Source organism: Eleutherodactylus coqui, chromosome 7 (assembly GCF_035609145.1).
Source record: "Eleutherodactylus coqui strain aEleCoq1 chromosome 7, aEleCoq1.hap1, whole genome shotgun sequence".
NCBI classification, from domain to species: Eukaryota; Metazoa; Chordata; class Amphibia; order Anura; family Eleutherodactylidae; genus Eleutherodactylus; species Eleutherodactylus coqui.
This window is the reverse complement of record NC_089843.1, coordinates 211,991,400-212,013,319: the sequence shown is the minus strand read 5'-3', so window position 1 is coordinate 212,013,319 and position 21,920 is coordinate 211,991,400. Positions and strand designations below refer to the sequence as shown.

The 21,920-nt window shown below is 44.4% G+C and overlaps 1 protein-coding gene across 1 annotated transcript in view; it reads right to left on the bottom strand.

The window, feature by feature from the left end:
• The window catches only part of LOC136573667 (neuronal acetylcholine receptor subunit alpha-7-like), a 132,611-nt gene that overhangs the window by 3,136 nt on the left and 107,555 nt on the right, over positions 1-21,920 (bottom strand). The window contains exon 9 of the mRNA XM_066574928.1: positions 4,137-4,246. Coding sequence (XP_066431025.1) covers positions 4,137-4,246 — 110 coding nt within the window. The remainder of the gene's footprint in view (positions 1-4,136; positions 4,247-21,920) is intronic.

The following is a 21,920-nucleotide window of genomic DNA, read 5'->3' as shown; positions in this document are numbered from 1 at the left end:
TTGCATTGTGAATAAAGTGATGTAATACGGCACATTGAGCCCCTTTTTAATCCTTGGAGTCCGTGAGTGGGGGGATTTTTGCTTTTTTGTCTGCTACATTGTACTACAGCCTAGGTGAGGGCTGCATCCCACAGACGGCTCTCCGGTGATCCGGATCAGGAACCCAGGGTGGTTTAACAGGCGTTCGTGGTTACTAGGTGCCAGTGGGCTCTCAGGATCAAGAGTTCCACTGGGCACCAGGTGAGTTAACTCTTTATTCACCTTCTACTTAAATCATCTAATGATATGAGGCGCTGATACCAAATTTCTATACCAAAATTGTGGTGCAATTTGACACAATTTTTGGTGCAATTTAGGCCATGCACCCTTTTCGCAAAAGTCGGAAAAGTGTTCAAAGGTGTCAAAACACATAATAAATGTGGTGCAAAGCATGTAAGATTTGTTCTAGAAAACTGTTGTTTTTGAATAGTAAAGGTGCCCCAATTTGTTTCACACCTCTAAAACACCCATGTGACCAAAAAACTAATGACGATAATCACTGGCATAAAGAAACATTTAGAGTTCTGCTTCTCACACAAGAGGTAGAATCATATATTATCCAAGCATCATTAGCTGTCTGCTCAAGGTTTTATTTCACTTGAAGCCTCATGAAGAAGCTTATGAGATGTGCTGTCAGAGTTAAGACTGGAGCATATGTCACTTCCTACCTGCTTAATGTTTGGCTTAACAGAATGTTCTTCCATTGCCAGACCCCATGTATTAACTTTCCTGCTCAGTAAAGCATTTACAGAATAATGATGTTCCTGCAGTTGCTGCTTCTTACATTTTTTTCTGCTGGCAATACAATGTCTAGTTTACTCAGCACAAAGCAACCCAACGCAGTGGAAACACAATGTATAAATCCGGAGAAAGTCGGAGACGGCACGCAACAAGCAAAACTCTGATTCAGAAGAGCTTATTTGTAAAACTGAACTGCTTCTAAATATTAGTTTTGTGTGCGGTCTTCAACTTCCTCTCAGATTTCGCTTCGCGTTAGTGAGAAGGATCTAGCCCACCATGTGGTGGGCATTGGGTGGACATTTACCAGGGTTCTCCTTTGAATCTACAGTTTTGAAATACAATGTATGTTCTTGTTTTCACCGAGAAGTACAATACCCCAACCTTGGTACTGGTCACAGAAATATCTACAAGTCCTTCTAGAAGATGTATCCCTTCTGTCTGGTGTTTATGGGCAAGTCCATATGGGGACATCTGTATTCCCCATTGTGATGAAATATCTGGACACGTTATAAATCTTATGGAAGCAGGCATGACTCTTAACCCTTTCCAATCCACTGTCTGACCTCTGAAGACATTATGATTTAAGGCTGTACAGCTCTGATGTTGGAAGACGTCCGTCGGGGTTCTCTTACTGTATATTGCCAGCCTCTCTGCTGTCGGAGCCGATCCAATGTGCCACCTCATGCAGTACTGGCTTTAGCCAGCATATAGCTCCGTTGTGTAACGGCAGAAAAAGAGCACCATATATACTCGAGTATAAGCCTAGTTTTTCAGCACATTTTTTTATGCTGAAAAAGCCCCCCTCGGCTTATACTTGAGTCTGGTGAAAAAAAAAACAACAACAAAAACCCGCAATACTCACCTCCCAGCCTGCGTCAGTGTCCCTGGCGCAATGGTCTCCTCGCTGTCATCTCCCTGCTCAGCTGTGAATTCCCCAGCTGTCAGCACTGTGTAGGTAAGCTCTGTGATTGGATCAAGCGCCAGCCAATCACAGCCGGTGCTCAATCGTTCACAGTTATTCAGTGGATGGCATCACTGAATGGCTGTGATTGGTTTATTGAGCGCTGGCTGTGACTGGCTGGTGCTCGATCCAATCACAGCAGGGGAAATTCAAAACTGAGCAGGGAGATGACAGCGGAGAGAATTCTCAGGCAGCTTGCCGCACCGCCGGGAAGAGCATCGCGCCGGGAAACACAGATTCCAGCTGGGAGGTGAGTATTGCATTTTTTCTTTACCTAATATATACTCGAGCATAGCTAGGCTTATACTCGAGTCAATACGTTTTACCAGTTTTTTGTGGTAAAACTTATTGACTTGGCTTATACTCGGGTCGGCTATTCCTCGAGTATATACGGTAAGCCCCCTAGGAAAACCAGGGTACAAATTGGATTGGAAAGGGTTAAAAAGCTCTTTGGAATACTTACAAATGGTGAAGTCTGCATTCTGCTGCCTAGCTGATTTACATATTTAAAATTAAAAAAAACTGAAGCAATTTTGCAAATAGTCTTCTGTCTACGGCTCCTATAGTAACATAGTAGGGGAGTATAAAAATCATACCCCTGAGCTCATCAACTTAGTTTATGGTGCTCATAGGACCTGACGGGTTCCCTTTAAAGTAGAACTATAAGGCAATGTGACCTTCATATCTAAAAGCACCTCTACTATACTCCTTCTCTCCATCTGCCATCTACTCTGCATGGTTAGCAAGGAGACAGAAGGGGTATGACTGCAGTATCAGACTACACAGTATCTGTTTATTAACCCTGGAGACACAGACCTCCACAGGAAATGTGATACAATTTAGTAAGATATTTTTACCTAAATATTAACTGCAAAGTTCCATAATTGCACAAAAAAAACCCTGCTCCACGCATGTTAAAAATGCTTGTGATCAAAGCTCCATGCCCATCGCTTTCAATGGGGCCGGTGCTACTGCAACCGCTCCCATTGAAAGCAATGCGATGCAGGCAACCCCCGCAGTGATTTTGGGGGAAAGGCTTGAAATATAAGCCCTTCCCTGAAAATCATCCCTAGCTGCCATTAAAAAAAAAACAAAAAAACATCATCTCTCATCTCTCTGCCGCTGTTGGGGCACCGGCACTTCTTGTCGCTGGCTTCCCCTGTCAGAGATTTAAAAATCCCTGCCTCCTGAAAGGATTGTGTCTGATTGGTTGAGCCCTCAGCCAATCACAAACAGCACTCTGCCATTCATTGAATGACAGCTGAGTGCTGCCTATGATTGGCAGCACTCAGCCATTCATTGGAGCCCTTCCCCGAAAATCACTGCAGGGGTTGTCTGTACCCCATTGCTTTCAATGGGGCCGGCAGCAGTAGCGCACATAGGCGCTCGCAAAAAAACGCTCATCTGACTTCGCCCTTAAATGGAATGTGTCATCAGAAATTGACCCATTGTATAAATAAAGTGTGAGTGTGGACTGGTAGAGACTGAGAGAGGAAGGAGTGGTGCCGGGGCAGGACCTACAGATAACTGTGGCTTTGGCTTCTCCTGCATCCCGTGAGTTCTCCGTTACACCACTTGTCAGGCCGCTGCTCAATTGTTGAAGAGAGGTTTGTAACCAAGTTCCAGTAAAATGACCAGTCGCCTGTCCGTTTCCGGAGGCTGTGTCTTAAACAGTACCCATGTGTGGATTTAGTTTGACAACTTGGAATTCCCCCACGGAAGCTGCGTGGGAGAGGATTTACTCCACCATCCAGGAATCCCCCGCTGCAGAAGAAATGGTGGCGTCATGCGTGACTAAGGTAATCCAGCATTGGGTTCCCCGTTTATTAACCTGCCCTTGGCCCTTGGAAGTGTCACCGGTTACCCTCGGGGTGGGAGACGGTAGAGCCACCGTGACAAGGCCCAAACTCTACCCCGTTGTCTCCTAGGCTGTGGCCTGCTCTTCGGACGCTGCAGTTGTCCTGTGTAAACACGAGACCTGACAGGGTAGCAGCAGCAACTGGCGAGCGAGTTTTTGCTCAGTGTAAACAGGCAGTTGTTTATCTTTGAATGACTGCCTTTTCACGGTAATACTTAACTACTATTGCTGTTGTATGGAAGCACAACAGCTATAAGTCTTGGGACGATTGTTGGGTTACATTTAGGGCAATGTTCATGTCTGTTTCGGAGAATTAGGTATTGATCTGGCACACAATCCCATACAAAATAACACAACATGATACTATTTTGTCTGGGGAAATTCCAGGAGGTAGAACGAAAGCCGGATGGACCCAATATGGCCAATGCTATCTTTCCGTTATAGGAAGGATCTGTCATTCTGTTTTCCTGCTTCCATGACACATCAGCAAAATGGAATATCTAACGGTGATGTGAACAGAGTCTAAGAAGCACTTACCCATTTAGGCATTTTTCCTGCTTGGGGGTCGTGGTGGTGAAACTGTAGCACCAGCACTGTAACAACCACAGAGAGTCCAACAATGACCATAATACTTGCAAAATACTGAGCTGCAAGAAAGAGAGAGAACATGTTCAGGTACAAACAACATACCGAATACATGAGAGAATGGTTTAGAAAAAAGTCATTTAAGTTATATCATATTTGTATTTTTCACATTCCCAAGACAGAGCAAGACTGTGAAGAATACAAGGTGGTCATTTGTGTCCTCCAATTAAAATCTACACTGTAAAGGAAGGGGTTTCGCAGTAGCAGGGGGAACACCTGGATAATTCTTTATTTCGTCAGAGTGAGGGTTCTCAGGTAACTCTAAAACGTAACTTTTAATTACAGTCTTACATAAAAAGGATTCTGTTTAGTCAAAGTCCTAGCTTACAGACACACAAACAAAAAATGTTAAAATGTCTAACCCCTAGCAACTTCTGGGGAAAGAACAGCCAATGAGCCACCCTTGAAAAAAGTGTATAGTTACACAGTATCGGGAAATCAGGAAATCCCGATACTTCTCAAGTTTAATATCGTATACAACTTGAGACAGATTATTTAAGTTTGGCTTAGTGGAACTAGCTAGATTGTTCCCATCATAGTGAACAGATAGTACAGCTATTCAATGAAAATAAAAAATGGCAGCAACCAGCCTCAGTGGTAGGCAGGTAGCTAGGCTGGTTGCTGCCATTTTTTATTTTGTTCCTGAAAAATCTTTTCTGGGGGAAACTGGGCTTATCTTTTCTAACCTAGTGATAGGATCGTCTATCTCCTCTGAGTGAATGCAGGGTATCTCCCCACCTTGGGACTTACCTCTCAATCTTCAATCCTGCAGTTTTATTTTCTGTCATGAAGCGGCTGTTCTTTCCCCAGAAGTTGCTAGGGGTTAGACATTTTAACATTTTTTGTTTGTGTGTCTGTAAGCTAGGACTTTGACTAAACAGAATCCTTTTTATGTAAGACTGTAATTAAAAGTTACGTTTTAGAGTTACCTGAGAACCCTCACTGTGATGAAATACACTGTAAAGGAAAGTGAACCCAGGACCACCTAAGGTGAGTCTCTCTTACTGTTTTTGAGAATTTGTGGTACTTCCTTTGAGCTTTGTGTAAATATCCCCTTCAATGTTCCTCCATCATGTTGTTCCACATTTAACAGGATTTTGCACTTTCTTTCTACATTGTGTATGAACCATATAAATGCTATTACTTGATTTTGTTACATAGATACCTAACGTGAGTCTGACGGACTCACAAGCTACTTCACGGGTCACTTGTTCTTCCCGCCTTCATGCTTTGCTGTGGACCGCAGATAATGTTTTGCAGAGTGTTAAGGCAGAAGTATGCAGTAAGCCCTTGCTCACGACCTGAAGGTTGCAGGTTCAATCCCCTCGTGGTTCAGGTAGTCAGCTCAAGGTTGACTCAGCCTTCCATCCTTCCGAGGTCGGTAAAATGAGCACCCAGCTTGTTGGGGGGTAATAAATAAATTACCTGAAAGCTCTGTGGAATAAGTTGGCGCTATACAAATAACAAGTCCCTTTCGCCTTTTCCCTTTTTTGGTAGATCCCACCACAATTGTTACCTTTTTAGTGCATATTGATGTTCCTCTCCCTAATGCTATCTGTTCACGTCTGACAATTTGCCACATGTTCTATGGACAGTGAATTTGTTTTGTCTCCTCTTGCTGACTCACTGTTACGAAATCAGCGACTCGCAATCTTACACCCAATAACACATCATTAAAACAAGAGCAGGGAAGACGACGTTGCAGTTCTTAGAAGAGCACCAGTCGCAAGAAAGTAATAGTCAGCGAACAAGCATGTGCGGGCAGAATTCTTTCCCTGCTACTAGTTTACAAATAACTTGTTTGCTTGTGGAAGAAGAATGCGGTGACATGACAAATTCAATCCCAAACCAAATGGCAGCAAAGAGGATCACGTGAGTTACGAGTGAAGTCCCAGATGAGCAGAGCGCTGATAATATTGATGATAATTTGGGAGGTAACAGTGCTGCACCACTGGCTGCTGAAAACACCTGCTTTGTGGGGAAAAACTGCTTTCTGTGGAGCAGAAATCCATGAGCACCATGCAAAGTACGCAATATCATCAAGTCCCAAACTAATGTGGTAAAGTTGCCACATTTGAATATATTGGAGAGTCCAATGGGGGCTAATGATCTGTACATCATGAGTGATATTATTGAAAATATTGTCCAATTTGGAAGCAGAGAGAAAACAATTTATCGTTCAGGTAGCAAAAATGGGATTCAGTAGAAATTCGAGCTTTGATAGGACTGCTGATTAGTGATGAGCGAGCATACTCGCTAAGGGCAATTACTCGAGCGAGCATTGTCCTTAGCGAGTACCTGCCCACTTGAGAGAAAAGGTTTGGCTGCAGGCGGTGGGCGGGGAGCGGCGGGGGAGAGCGGGGAGGAACGGAGGGGAGATCTCTCTCTCCCTCTCCCCCCCCCCCCCCGCTTCCCCCTGCTGACTGCCGCAACTCACCTGTCACCTGCGCCGGCAGCTGAACCTCTTCTCTCGAGCAGGCAGGTACTCACTAAGGACAATACGCACTCAAGCAATTGCCCTTAGCGAGTATGCTCGCTCATCACTACTGCTGATCACTGCAGGTCACCTGAAAAGCAATTTCTCAAGCATCCGTATTCTGTGGGAAAAGAAATACACCGAGTTTCTGTGCCACGATACACAAGGGAAGATATGAAGACCTAATGTATTTTTTAGGATCTGATGACAAGTCGTCAAGAAGTATTCAAAGGGCTACAGATAAATGTGCTTCTTTTGATAAATAGAGACCAGATAAGGCCTCATGTCCACGGGTGGATTGGATTTACAGAATCCGTGCAGGAGATACACAAACCGAGGCGCCCATAGGGATGCATAGGCGTCCGCAAATTAAAGCATGTAGATTTTATTTGCAGACCTTCTGGTCCGGAAAACAAATCGCAGCACGCTCCATTTCTGTGTGGATCCTGCACTGATGGCTTCCATTGAAGTCAATGGAAGCCGTCTGATCGGCGGCACGGCCACAGTTGACACTGCAGAAGTGCTGGCGGGAAAACAGGAGTTTAAAAAGAAGTGCACTGCGCATCCGCAGTGCAGAAGAAAGAAGATCCGGACAGGAGGGCGAAGACCCGGATAGGTAAAAAAGGTGATTGGGTCGGACCATGGGCACCAGAAGAGCCCCCATTCCGTGTTTAAATATATTGGATATAACTACATCTGAGTGCTGTTGCTAATCTTATATTAAGAAAGGACATATGTGATATCTGTAAGAATAATGTGTGCAGTAATCACTCTTCAGTGACAAGGAAATGCCAAAAATGTTTAAGGTCCATTAACAGTGCAGTATTTTTTGGTAACACTAGTTTTAATATCTTGTGTAAGAAAAGAGATTAGTAAAGAGTTTCAAGGACAACCTATAATGTGTGTTAGTGATATTCGCAACCACTTAATGGTGAAATAGCAAAAAGTAACAAAAAGTTGACTAAGGGATTCTTTGAAACCAAATTTTTGCTGTGAGATGTGTGATACAGTCCTCAGATTTAACGGAGTATAACGGACTCATCTTGGGGATTCACTTGAGTAAAAACCTTAGGAGTTTCAGGGTTCAAGACATCTCTTGGGACTAAACTATTGATGCCCTGTACTCAGGACATTGATTGGTGCGGAATGCATGTGATCCACACCGATCGGCTCACTGAAATAACAGTGACATTCGGGTGAGCACCAAGGAGACCTCAGTCCAAACCAGGCACAGTGCCATCAATAGTATAGCAGTGCCTTGTACAGCAGCTGAATGCCATTCAATAGGCTGGTCAAGAACGTGACGTCACATGCCTGAGAAGAGGCTGTGGCATTCTCTTGAGTACCAAGGCCTCTTTAATCAGCAGAGATCACCCATGAATCAACCATTGATGACCTATGCCTAAGATAGGTCATCGAAGATCATCTATTCATGACCTATCCTCAGGATAGGTCATCGAAGATCAACTATTGCCAACCCATCCTGAGGTTATTTATTTATTACCTATCTGTAAAGTTAGCGGGACAAACAAAACTAGTCAAGCGCTGCACTCGACTACCTCTATCAGTCCCATAGGATTTAACCCTTTGCAATCCAATTTTAGATTCAGGATTTCCTAGGGGGCTTTCTCTTTCTGCCATTATACAATGGCGCCATCTGCTGGCTAGAGCCAGAACTGTGGTATGGGACATGCTGGAGAGGCCCCCGACAACAGAGCGGCCAGTAATATACAGTAAGAATACCCTGTCGGACGTCTTCCGATATCAGAGCTGTACAGCCTTCAATCAGAATGTCTTCAAACGTCAGACAGTGGATTGGAAAGGGTTAAATGAAATGGCAGCACACATGCCCGCTGCCGCTCCATTTACACAGGGGACACAGAGCCCCCGTTATCAGTTAATCACTGAACTTAAAGGGGTTGTCTCGCGCCGAAACGGTTTTTTTTTTTCCATAGGCCCCCCGTTCGGCGCAGGACAAACCCAAGGGATGTGTTAAAAGAAATATATATATATTACTTACCCGAATCCCCGCTCTGCGACTTCTTCTTTCTTTCTACTTCTTCCTTCACCAAGATGGCCGCCGGGATCTTCACCCACGATGCACCACGGGTCTTCTCCCATGGTGCACCGTGGGCTCTGTGCGGTCCATTGCCGATTCCAGCCTCCTGATTGGCTGGAATCGGCACACGTGACGGGGCGGAGCTACGATGACCAGCTCTCCGGCACGAGCGGCCCCATTCACCAGGCAGAAGACCGCACAGCGCAAGAGCGTCTAAAAACGCCAGAAGACAGCGAAATTAGATGGCACCATGGAGACGAGGACGCTAGCAACGGAGCAGGTAAGTGAATAACTTCTGTATGGCTCATAATTAATGCACAATGTACATTACAAAGTGCATTAATATGGCCATACAGAAGTGCTGAACCCCACTTGCTGCCGTGAGACAAGCCCTTTAAACTCTACATATTAGTATGGCCCCTGACGCCAGTACTTGGCTACTACAGTCACATAAACATACATCATATCATCGCTGCAGGAAATAAAATAAAGCCGGATGGGATTTAACAGGTGAGCAATATATATTTTCTAAATTTGATAACATTTCCTGCTTTGGCTTAATATAGTAAGCATCGGGACAACCTCTGTAACAATTTTCTGTACCCTAAATTGTACAATGAATGGATTGTTACATGTACCAAATTATTGTGCACCTACCGTGTTTCCCCGAAAATAAGACAGTGTCTTATATTATTTTTTTTTTTCCAAAAAGGTTTAACTTTTTTACATGTATAGCTGCCTGGACACTATTTAAATTGACTTTTTTTAATTAACTGTTAGCAGGGCTTAATTTTAAGGTAGGGCTTATATTTCAAGCATCCTCAAAAAGCCTGAAAAATCATTTAGCATCCTCAAAAATTCTGGAAAATCATGCTATGTCTTATTTTCAGGGAAACAGGGTAAATAGAAATAGAGAAAATAACAACAAACTTGTTTTCCCCAGAAAATACCTTCTGTCTCAACACAACAAAATATCATGTCTGCAGCCATGTGGAATACTGAAGCAAAACATTGTAAGATGATATAGTACAAAGCAACAGGCCGGGGAGCAATGAGGTCTGACAGGGAGGATGGCTAGATGCCAACCTTAAAAATAGATACAACATGGTTATTAAAATAAGCGGTAATCGGTAATGTGGAGACGCGATGTTCTCAGAATCAGTCCATATTACAAGTAATAGGACCTGTCAGATAAATGTTCCATGATGGCTTGGCCAGTCACGTAGAACATCTGCACACAAGAAGCAGCCAAATGGAGACTAAGGACACAGTCGCATTTTCACGCTTGTATTAATATTACAGGTCTCAAAGACACCAGGGGTCATTTACTTCATGGATAACAAGAACTTGGTTTATGCTACCTCACAACCTGGAGGAGATGTGAGGAAACAAACATGGTTGTGTAGAACCAAGTTTAGGTTTGATCATGAGTGCAAAGGTCATTGTATTATCTGCTTAGAAGAAAGGACACGGGGCAAAGAAACAACGATGGGTATGTCTTCACACATGCATAATGCTAATAATATGTAAAACCCCCATTCCCCATAGAGACATTAACCCCTTAATGACACGGCCTATTTTGGCGTTGAGGACCAAGCGATTTTTGGTATTTTTCCATCTCCATTTTTCAAAAGCCATAACTTTTTTATTTTTCCGTCGACGCGACCGTATAAGGGCTTGTTTTTTGCGTGGCGAGCTGTAGTTTTTATCGGTGCCACTTTTGGGTACATAGACAATATCGTAAAACTTTTATTATTTTTTTATGATAACAGGGAGAGAAAACGCATCAATTCTGACATAGATTATTATTATTTTTTTTACAGCGTTAATCATACAGCATACATGACACACTAAATTTTTTCTGCGGGTCGGTACGGTTACAACGATACCAAAATTATTATTTTTTTTAGGTTTTTACACTTTTTTGCAATAAAAAGCCTTTTTTGTGGGAAATCTTTTTTTTTCTCTATAGCTGCATTCAAAGTCCTGTAACTTTTTTATTTTTCTATATACGGAGCTCTATTAGGGCTTATTTTTTGCGAGACAAGCTGTAGATTTTATTGGTACCATTTTGGGGAATGTACGACTTTTTTGATCACTTTTATTGCATTTTTTGTGAGGCAAAATGCTAAAAATTAGCATTTTACCCTGTTTTTTAGCGGGTTTTTTTACGCTTTTTGTTGTACAAAATAAAAAGCGTGTTCAACTTTTTGTACACGTCGTTACGGACGCGTCAATACCCCATATGTGGGGTTTTAATTTTTTTAACCTTTTTTTATGCTAATATTAGAAAAAGCATAAAAAAGGGGTTTTTTTACATTTGTTTTTACATTTTTCTTTTTTTTACGTTTTTCTTTTCTTTTTTTTTACACTATTTGAGTCCCTCTGAGGGACTTGCAGCAGTATGCCTATGATCGCTGTGATAAGGCATGGCAGAGCTACTGCTCTGCCATGCCTTATCGCTTGTACAGCGATTATAGGCACAGGCAATACAGGACGCCAGTGTCTGGCGTCCTGTTGCCATGGTGACAGGCCGGGCTCTCGCGATGACATCGCGAGAGTCGGCCGGAGACACAGAGGGAGCGCGATCCCTCTGTGAACTCTTTCCCTGCCGCGATCCACTTAGATCGCGGCAGGGAAGGGGTTAACAGCGGAGGGCGCATCTCCGATGCCCCCCCACTGTTGCAGCAGGACGCCGGCTGTGACTGACAGCCGGCTCCCGCTGCGGGATAGCGCGAGGTCAGTCATGATCTCGCGCTATCCCGATGACGTACCGGTACGTCATTTTGCGCGAAGTACCAGGCTCCCATGACGTATCGGTACGTCATGGAGCGGGAAGGGGTTAAAGTCTACAAATAGATATAGAAATACGGTATGTCCCACATGTTCCATTGGGTTATAGAAAGTAATTCCGTAAGGTCTACTTGTAAATCTCCTAATATAATTTTACGGCATTACATAGGAAATTGTGTTCCTCTCCCCACAGATGGGAGAACAATAAACCTGCTTGACTTAAGGAGACTCTCCTCTAAAGACCTTAAATTAGTGAAATATATCTTTCGGACTTAAATCCTATGACTTAACCACTTATTTAGCCAGCATAATTATCGGTGTCCTCAAAATCAGGAGAAATCAGAGGTCAAAACTGAGAAATCCTTCTGAAATACCCCCCTACCAGTGGTACCTTGGCTAGACAAATCCAGTCTATGTACTGTGTGTTCTCACCCTACAATCGGACTAACTAAAATATGTTACCCTAATTCGCTAATACGATTCTATATTCCCCCATCTCCTTGCTCCTCATTCCTGGCTGTTGGCCCCCTGGCCTCTTTCCAGGGATTGCAGACCTAGTTTATAACCCTTTCCAATCTACTGTCTGACGTCTGAAGACATTATGATTTAAGGCTGTACAGCTCCGATGTTGGAAGACGTCCGTTGGGGTTCTCTTACTGTATATTGCCAGCTTCTCTGCTGTCGGAGCCTATCCAACGTGTCACCTCATGCAGTACTGGCTTTAGCCAGCAGATAGCACCGTTGTATAACGGTAGAAAAAGAGTAAGCCCCCTAGGAAAACCAGGATACAAATTGGATTGGAAAGGGTTAAGTCCTGGATCACAGATACCGAATTCTGAGTCCTGCACTTTGAGGATAACTCAGACTGGTTTTCTCTCAACCCTCTTACATTTATGTCTGAACTTTGTTTCCTGGGCAATTAGAAAGGACTTCAATTCTGAAATTTTTTTTGCCTACCATGTCTCATAAATCATTCTGCCTTTGGGATATATCACCCTTCGATGATATATGGAAATGATTTGAGCCAATCAGGGGACAGGTCCGACTCACACCCCCTTCACACCCACTGCAGTACGGCCGCACGGAACTCCGGCTGCCGGGAGCAGGTGAGTATGTATATATTTTTTATTTTAACACTTTTCTGGATGAATTGCAGGGAAGGGCTTATATATTTAAGCCCTTCCCGACAATTCACCCCGCGCACGCCGGCAGCCCATTGCTTTCAATGGAGCTGGCTGTATTGCCGGCTCCATTAAATTCAATGGGCAAACATCGTTCTTCTCTGCCACAGCTGTTACAGCTGTGGCAGAGAAGAATGATTTGTCTTCTATATGTTCTCAATGGGGTCGGTGCTGCTGCCGCCGGCCCCATTGAGCGCATATAGAGAAGAGAACAGGAATCGCAGATAGGTGCGATCTGCGATTTCTGTTCTATAATTTATCGGACGAGCGCATAAAAAGCGCTCATGTGTCCGATACCATTGCAAAGCAATGGTTTTATAAAATCGCCGGACGCATGCGCAAATCGCGGCAAAAAACGCCCGTCTGACTAAGGCCTCACAGTCTTTCCCTGAACAAAGGAAATGAATATTCCCTTTTACTAATCTCCAATTAGTTCATGCTTTCAGGAAGTGGGAAGTGGCCTACTCACTCTCTTCACTCACTAGAGAAGTCTGGTAAGGGACAAAGCATAATGGCAACATAATTCTGTGCTTACCGAAATGTCAGGCTTTGGTCTACAGACCATATAGCAAACATACATTGTATACAGTACAAACAGTATGAACATCACAAGATGACAGATGTAGCAAAGGGACCACATTTATTCACTCACTCAATATCCAAGGCTTTAAAATTAAGTGGCTCGCAAAAAGTAGATTCCTATTAATATCTATAGTAAAAGGTTTGCCAAGGTGCCAGTGTAAGTGTCCCTGTAACATCCTTTAACCCTTTCCAATCCAATTTTGGATTTAGGGTTTCCTGAAAGGCTTTCTCTTTTTGCTGTTATGCAACGGTGCCATCTGCTGGCTAGAGCCAGTGTGTGCGCCAGAGAGGCTCCGACAGCGGAGTGGCTGGCAATAGACGGTAAGAATACCCTGTCGGACGTATTCTGATATTGGAGCTGTACAAGCATCAATCAGAATGCAGGAAGAGGTCAGACAGTGGATTGGAAAGGGTTAAGGATTAGAGATGAGCGATCATACTTGCTAAGGGCAATTGCTTGAGCGAGCATTGTTCTTAGCGAGTACCTGCCTGCTTGAGAGACAAGGTTCGGGTGCCGGCGGCGCGCAGGGAGCTGCGGGGGAGAGCGGGGAGGAACGGAGGGGAGATCTCTCTCTCCCTCCGCTACTCACAGCTCCTCCGCGCCGGCACCTGAACCTTGTCTCTCGAGCGAGCAGGTACTCGCTAAGGGCAATGCTCGCTCGCACTATTAAGGATTCATATTTTATAGTGTTTCACCTGTTAGGTCTCAATTGTCAAAGTCTCTCAGAGAAATAAGTTGTAAAGATAATAATGTAGACAGTTGGCACTTGATTTCCACTGATTCAGTGAAGGTTGACCAGCTTTTAGTTAGTTTTCCTCCCCTTTGATAGTGGGTTTCCCTGCCTCAACCGTTGCTGCTTTTATTATTTTTTTCCTTAGAACTTTCTAATGCTTTTATCAGGTCTTTTGGTTAAAGGGGTTCTGACATTACAAAAAAAAAATTGTACTCACCTTGCCTGGCCAGGACCGATCGCCAGGCATGTCCCCTCCGTCTGGCATCTTCTTCTGTGGCTTGTAGAAGCAGAGCAGGAAAGGTCAAAATGACCGATCTCTGCTCTGCTCCGTCCGTCAGCCACTTCCGAGGTGAACAGACGGGCCGCCCACAGCAAGCACGTCACAAGCAGTGCTTGCTGTGGGCGGCCCGTCCGTCCTCGCTGAACTCCGAGATTCTGCGCGTGCGCAGTGGAGACGCGGCCCGTCCTGACTCCTGTCAGAGGACACCTGTCCACTGCGCATGCGCACGATCCTGGAACAGCGCGGCTCGTGGAGGAAGAAGAGGAAGAGCAGCGCCTGCCGGGAGATGACCGCCCTGATGTCTACAACAACAGGAGACAAGGTAACTATTATGTTTTTATGTTTTAGCAGCCATTAAACCGTGGGTTCCCTGGGTCCATTAGGCAGACCAGGGAACAATGGCTGCTAAAGCATAAAAACATTATTCATGTCAGAACCCCTTTAATATTAAAGGGGTTGTCCCGCGCCGAAACGGGTTTTCTTTTTTTTCAATAGCCCCCCCGTTCGGCGCGAGACAAACCCGATGCAGGCATAAAAAAAACAAACCGTCCAGTACTTACCCGAATCCCCGCGCTCCGGTGACTTCTGACTTACCTTGTGAAGATGGCCGCCGGGATCTTCACCCTCGGTGGACCGCAGGGCTTCTGTGCGGTCCATTGCCGATTCCAGCCTCCTGATTGGCTGGAATCGGCACACGTGACGGGGCGAAGCTACGAGGAGCCGCTCTCTGGCACGAGCGGCCCCATTCAGAAGACAGAAGACAGGACTGCGCAAGCGCGTCTAATCGGGCGATTAGACGCTGAAGATTAGACGGCACCATGGAGACGAGGACGCTAGCAACGGAGCAGGTAAGTGAATAACTTCTGTATGGCTCATAATTAATGCACAATGTACATTACAAAGTGCATTAATATGGCCATACAGAAGTGCTGAACCCCACTTGCTTTCGTGGGACAACCCCTTTAAGTCTGAAGGAGCTGTCCAACTAGTTGGGTCCTGCACAATTGGGAAGGTAATTATCTTTAGTTATTATAACAGAAACTTGTTTCCTTCATGAGATCCGCAAGTTTCAGTTCCTGATTTTTTTCTGAATCGTTGAATATTTGGCCGCTTATAGCAGACTCCTGTATCTCTACACATAGGAACGCCACATGTTCACTTCCCTCACATATATCTTTACACGGTATGTTCTTTAAAGGAATTGTCTAGTTAATGAACGACCCCGCTTCAAAAGGGCTGCTTGTATTAAATAGTATAAAAACTATACTTGGTCAACTACTGCAAACAGTATTAGGCGCTGCAACCCTGCTGTGGTCCCAGTGATTGTTGTGACGGATGATGTTGCATGAAATCAGGTGACTGCAGCAGCCAATGAGAGGCCTTTCAGAAGGCTCCTGGCTGCCTAGCAACCACACAGAGGATCTTATTGCGGGATGCTATATGGGACCCCTGAACGTCAGGTGCCGGCTGTTTCTTACAGCGGACACCCGGCGGCAGCAGTTCCGACAAGCCGCGCCGCTTGTCAGAACTGTTAATGCTTTAAATACCGCTGTCTATTCTGACAGTGGCGCGATCCCCTCCATACAAGAGAGAGAGAGAGAGAGAGCAGCCACTCTACATCATGCAGACAGGAAGAGAGGATTCATTCATTTCTATGGGAAATTGTTGTAGGAATGCTCTGTAATCTGTGCTGCCGCCATTGTGCAAGGAGGGGGAAGGGGTGAGCTGTGCCTATTTCCTATTGGATGGTGAATGGGGGATTCTATACTATCTATATACACCCCTCATTTGATTGCCTGTCACACTTTATATTGCAGTCACTTCCATGCAGTACGATACTTATCAGGCACCATATTGATGCTGCTTGCACTTTTACTGTTCTGTGCTACCAATCCCATGAGCCATCAGCACCGCATTACATGAACACCTAGAGACTGTACCATCTTTGCCACACTGTTATTACCTTCTTTATTCTATACCCAACTAAAGAAGCTACAGACCAAAAGCATAGATTCAAGAGGGTAAGCTGTGATCTCCTCTATTATTACTGTGTGACAGGAGCTGTGTGATCATCAGCAGTAACTGTGTCCATGTACCCTTCTGTAGAGTATGTCTGGTAGGTTCCATCGTAGGGGTTATGTTGACTGGAAAATTTACTTAATTTGAAAAAACAGACCCTAGCTGTCAGCATTAAGATCATATGACCATCTGAAAAGGAGGCCAGGAGTTTCAGATAGATAGAAATAACTAACCAAGGTGATACTAGCTCACTTTTATATACTGCAGGGCAGCTACATAATGAATGAATAAAAGATTAACCGTAGTGGCCCTTTAAAAAAATATGCTTAATATAAAAACTTAACCCATTAAGGACCTTAAAGCCCTGCCGATAGTAAAATTACGGTGATGCTTTAAGCCTCCTGCCTCTGCAATCAATCAGAGACAAGACAGGTTGTCAGCTGTTAGTGACAGCTGATAACCCGGAGGAGAAGGCAGGGTTTTTTTTGTAACCCTTCCTGCCTTTTCCTTCCTCGAGTACACAGCGCTCAATGAGTGCTGTGTACTATAAAAAGTGAAAGTAAATGTGTAACATTCACTATGGGAGCTGGGGGGTCATGTGACCGCCGGGATTCCCTTCTATGGCAGAGCTGCTGGGTCGTACTACCGGTAGCTCTGCCAGTGACTAATATCCCTACAAGGGTTGTTTTCCCCTATAACTGGGGCTCCTATGGATGCCCCAGCTACAGTGGGAAAGTGTCAAATAAAAAAACATGTGAATGTCCCCCAGAGGTCTTACATGACATCATGGGGGACACAGATAGTAAAAAGCATAATGACATACATCAGTAAGACAAAATTACAGAATAAAACAACAATACATACATAGGAAAGAAAATAACCCAAAACCGATGCCAACCGAAACCGTCACCGTACGCGCCCTGTAATTCCAAACCATACATATTATATATCAAAACGTCCGAAACAAATAGAGGAACCCATTCCCATACTTAGCATAAACATACTATTAAAAAAAACCAAAACTATAAATGTTAAAAAAAAAATAAATTTTTTAGCTTTTTACCCCCAATAAAACTAAAGAAACAGAAGAAAAAAAGTCAGTGAAAAAGATATTAAATAAATCGCCCTATATGTTGTGGGAAAAAAGCAGCAAACATAATTTTGCTAATTAAAAGGAAAAAAAATAGGGCAGTAAAACCGCCACATGGGTAAAATCCCTAAAAAGTGTCTGGTCCTTAAGGGGTTAATTTAAACCCTATGTCATTTTCTGAAGACACATTCTCTTTACTTAGTTTAATTAATTCTTCATGTAAATGGCCATGTGACAGATCGTTAGGCATGTAATGCAAAGGAGCCAATATATTCTACACAGTCTATACGGAAGAGGCTTTTGTATCTCTTACAGCATTACATGCAGAACCATATAATGTAGCGGCTGTATGTTCAGGTGAGGATGAGGGGCTGCACGTTGATCATTTGACGCCACATGACGGGAATAAAAGAATACAGAGTAATATCTTACATCAATCTTCCCTACGTCTTAAGAATCCCTGACCTTAGAAATGACAGGTGACTCTGAGCTCCGAGGGGATCGAACTCAGATAGCGCTGCAGCAGCAGGGTCCATTATTTTTCTTAGCTGGATAGAAATGCTCCATTCACCTTGCAGTTCAATCGTGTTCAGGTCTTACCGGCTTAAGTCAGCCTGTGTAGCTCCTTACGAAGATCGGCAGTGAATTACGTCTTGCTGTTCCTTTTGTGAAAGAACCTACCTGAACACAATGTTCTTTATATTGCCTGCATGACTTAGAGACAATTGCTTCCTCCCTGCCCCTACACTGTTTTTATTTTATTGACCATTTACATAATACAACAAAAATATGAAAAGTTAAAGTGACCATCCGGTTTCAAAAATACAATACCTGAAGGTCTGCAAAGCAGACACGGTCGCCATAGGCACGATCGCCATAAGGCAGGCACAATCGCCATCGGCAGGCTAATATCTCTAAAGTGGGCCACCATCCATATCTCCAGGGCTTACGGCCATTGCGCCTGCCCTACAGCGATCGTGCCTATGGCGACCGTGTCTGCTTTGCAGACCTTCAGGTATTTTCTGTGAATAATGTCTTTGTTTTTTCCCTGACTTCTGTGATTTTTTGACCATCCGGTTTCAGGTTAAACTTTTGTCCTGGGACTTGGGAGGGGGCAGTTATATTGTACCTTTCACCCTCAGGTTCTGGGTTATGTTTCAGCTTTCCAAGATGGCCGGCACAATCTTCAGACTACCAATGCCCTATATCTGTTGATTGGCCAGAGCTGCACACATGATCAGTGTTGGCCAATCAGAGAGTAGTGCATAGTGTGCATTACATCTTGGATATCTGAAAATAGGATCCCAAACTGGTGGATTGGAGGAACATCGGCATAGCAGGGCAGCAGGTAGTATACCCTCACCCCTCAGTCCAGAAATAGAATGTTGTCTGAAAACCGAAAAGCCGCTTTAACTCTTTAGTGGCCAGCAATATGCCTTCTACAGAGGTCACTAAGGGACCTTATTTTGATACATATATCTTTTTACGGTGCATTATAATAAGCCTGCAAGTGGAGCAGACGCTCGGCTGTTTATTACAAGCTCCTGCTATAATTGCTGGGATTGGAGAAACCTCCTATGCCAACCATTTAACCCCTTGGATAGCATAGTAACATAGTATGTAAAGCGAAAAACGACAAATGTCCATCAAGTTCAACCTATTAACCCCCAATGTTGATCCAGAGGAAGGCAACCCCCCCCCCCCCCCCCCCCAATGAGATAGAAGTCAATTTTCCCCATTTAAGGGAAAAATTCATTCCTGAGTCCAATCTGGCAATCAGAATAATCCTCAGATCACCGACCCTTTTGAAGTTATTAATGATTATATTTATAACCTATAATGTATCATTTAAGAAAGGCGTCCAGAAGCGTTAGCGCTGTGAAGACCAGGAGGAGGGTAAGTAAATGGGTCACTGTGGAGGTCACTGTTATTGCTGCGTTGGTAGAGGGGAGCAATAATATTATTAGGGCTACTGTGGGGGTTCACTATTATTACTGGGCTGATAGAGGGTAGGGCTAATACTATGGGGCTACTGTGGGGGGCACTATTATTGGTGGTCTGGTAGAGGGGAGTGCTAATACTATGGGGCTACAGTGGGGGCATCATTATTGCTGGGCTGGTATAGGGGAGCGCTAATACTTGGGACTACTGTAGGGGTCATTAATATTGCTGGGGCTAGTATAGGGGAACACTAATACTATGAAGCTACTGTGGGGGTCACTATTATTGCTTGGCTGCTATAGGGGAGCAGTAATACTATGGGGCTACTGTGGGGGTCACTATTATTGCTGAGACTAGTATAAGGGAGCGCTAATACTATTGGGGCTACTGTGCGGGGTCACTATTATTGCTGGGCTGGTAGAGGGTAGGGCTAATACTATGGGGCTACTGTGGGGGGCACTATTATTGCTGGGCTGGTATGGGGGAGCGCTAATATGTGAGACTACTGTGGGGGTCATTAATATTGCTGGGGCTGATAATAGGGGAGCACTAATACTATGAGGCTACTGTGGGGGTCACTATTATTGCTTGGCTGCTATAGGGGAGCACTAATACTATGGGGCTACTGTGGGAGTCACTATTATTGCTGGGGCTGGTATAGGGGAGCACTAATACTATGGGGCTACTGTGCGGGGTCACTATTATTGCTGGGCTGGTAGAGGGTAGGGCTAATACTATGCGGCTACTGTGGGAGTCACTATTATTACTGGGGCTGGTATAGGGGAGCACTAATACTATGGGGCTACTGTAAGGGGTCACTATTATTGCTGGGATGGTATAGGGGAGCACTATTACTGCTAGGGCCACTATTACTACTGGGGCCACTATAGGGGCACTATTACTACTGAGGCCACTCTGTGCATGGCAGCATACCTCAAGCTGACTTAGGAGATGTTTACACATGGTGGAAATGCTGTGGAATGTCCACAGAAAATTCCGCATCTGCGTACTCGCAGCTGATTTTATACTATGCGGCGCTCACCCTCACCTCCTCTGGAGGTTTCTTGCTGTCAGCGCTCCCCGGCTTCTGGTTCCCAGCGGCCTGGTCAGGTAATGCTGGTCAGGTGAGGCCACTACAGGCTGCTGGGAACCAGAAGCTGGGGAGCGCTGACAACAGGAAGCCTTCGGTGGAGATGAGGGGGAGCATCGAATAGTATGAAATCAGCTGCGGACATGCGGCTGATTTCCAGTCATAATCTGCAGTAATGGTATGTATTTTTACTTTTTTTTGGATGCAGAAATACTGCGGAGTTTGCTCCCTGTCTTTTTTGAACTGTCCCTGTACTTTTCATACCGATGCAGGTAAAAATCACTTGTCGTGATAAGCCCCGTCCTTGACTATACCACTTATCTTCAGGCATCTCTTTCTTGTCAGGAATTTGAAAATCTCTGCCTCCAGAAAGCGCTGCCTCTGATTGGCTCTCGAGCACTGTGGCTCAGCCAATCAGAGCCAGCGCTCGATGAACCAATTACAGCCATTCAATGCCACCTGTCGGTTATGCAGCAGGCTTGGCTCTGAAGCCTGCCTCACACCCACTATGCACCTCTGTGATATACATGTACAATGCAGAAGGGGAAGGAGATAAGGAAGCTGCTAGAACCAACTTCATCTGAGTTCATTATTTGCTCTAGAGCTGTGACGGTTCAGAGGAATGTGCCTGAACCCTCACGGCAAAGTTGACATGCCTGATGTAGGCATCTAGTCCAAGATCAGTTGTCTTTGTTTGCTTTTAGATGTTTTATTTTCACAATTCCTTCACATTCACTTTGATATATCTTTCCTGCACATTCAGCAAAATACACCTAACATCTTTGTTATAGATCTTCATTATCATTTCTGCTATTTGGACTTATTTTCCCTTTAGCTTCACTTGGTAATCTTTTTCTAATGCAAATCCTATAATACAAGGCCTGATGATGCCTGTTACAAAACATTTCAATTTCATAGCTTCATAATGAAATCGGAGTTAGCACATTATTCAGATAATAACCATGGGGAACAGCGAGTAGAATCAATATGGATGTCTTCAGGCTCAAGAACTTATCATGTATTATTATGTCTGTGCTGGCCATACTGGCTGGAGGTTCTTCACCAATCAATGTTTCCTCACAAACTGGCTGATGGTAACCTACAGTAAATTTCCCCAGGCTGGAGTAGAGTATTACCCCACCATAGAGAAAGTAAAAAAAACTTTTATGTTTAGGCTAAGTTTAAGGAGGTTCGTGTGGTGCAGAGTGTAAGCTCTCGCCTACAACCTGAAGGTTGCAAGTTCAATCCCCACATGCGTCAGGTAGCCGGCTCAAGGTTAACTCAGCCTTCCATCCTTCCAAGGTCAGTAAAATGAGAACCCAGCTTGGTGGGGGGTAATTAGTAATAATTACCTGAAAGCGCTGCGTAATAAGTTGGCGCTATACAAATACCAAGATTCACTGCAGAAATTTCCTTAACAAAATCCACAGG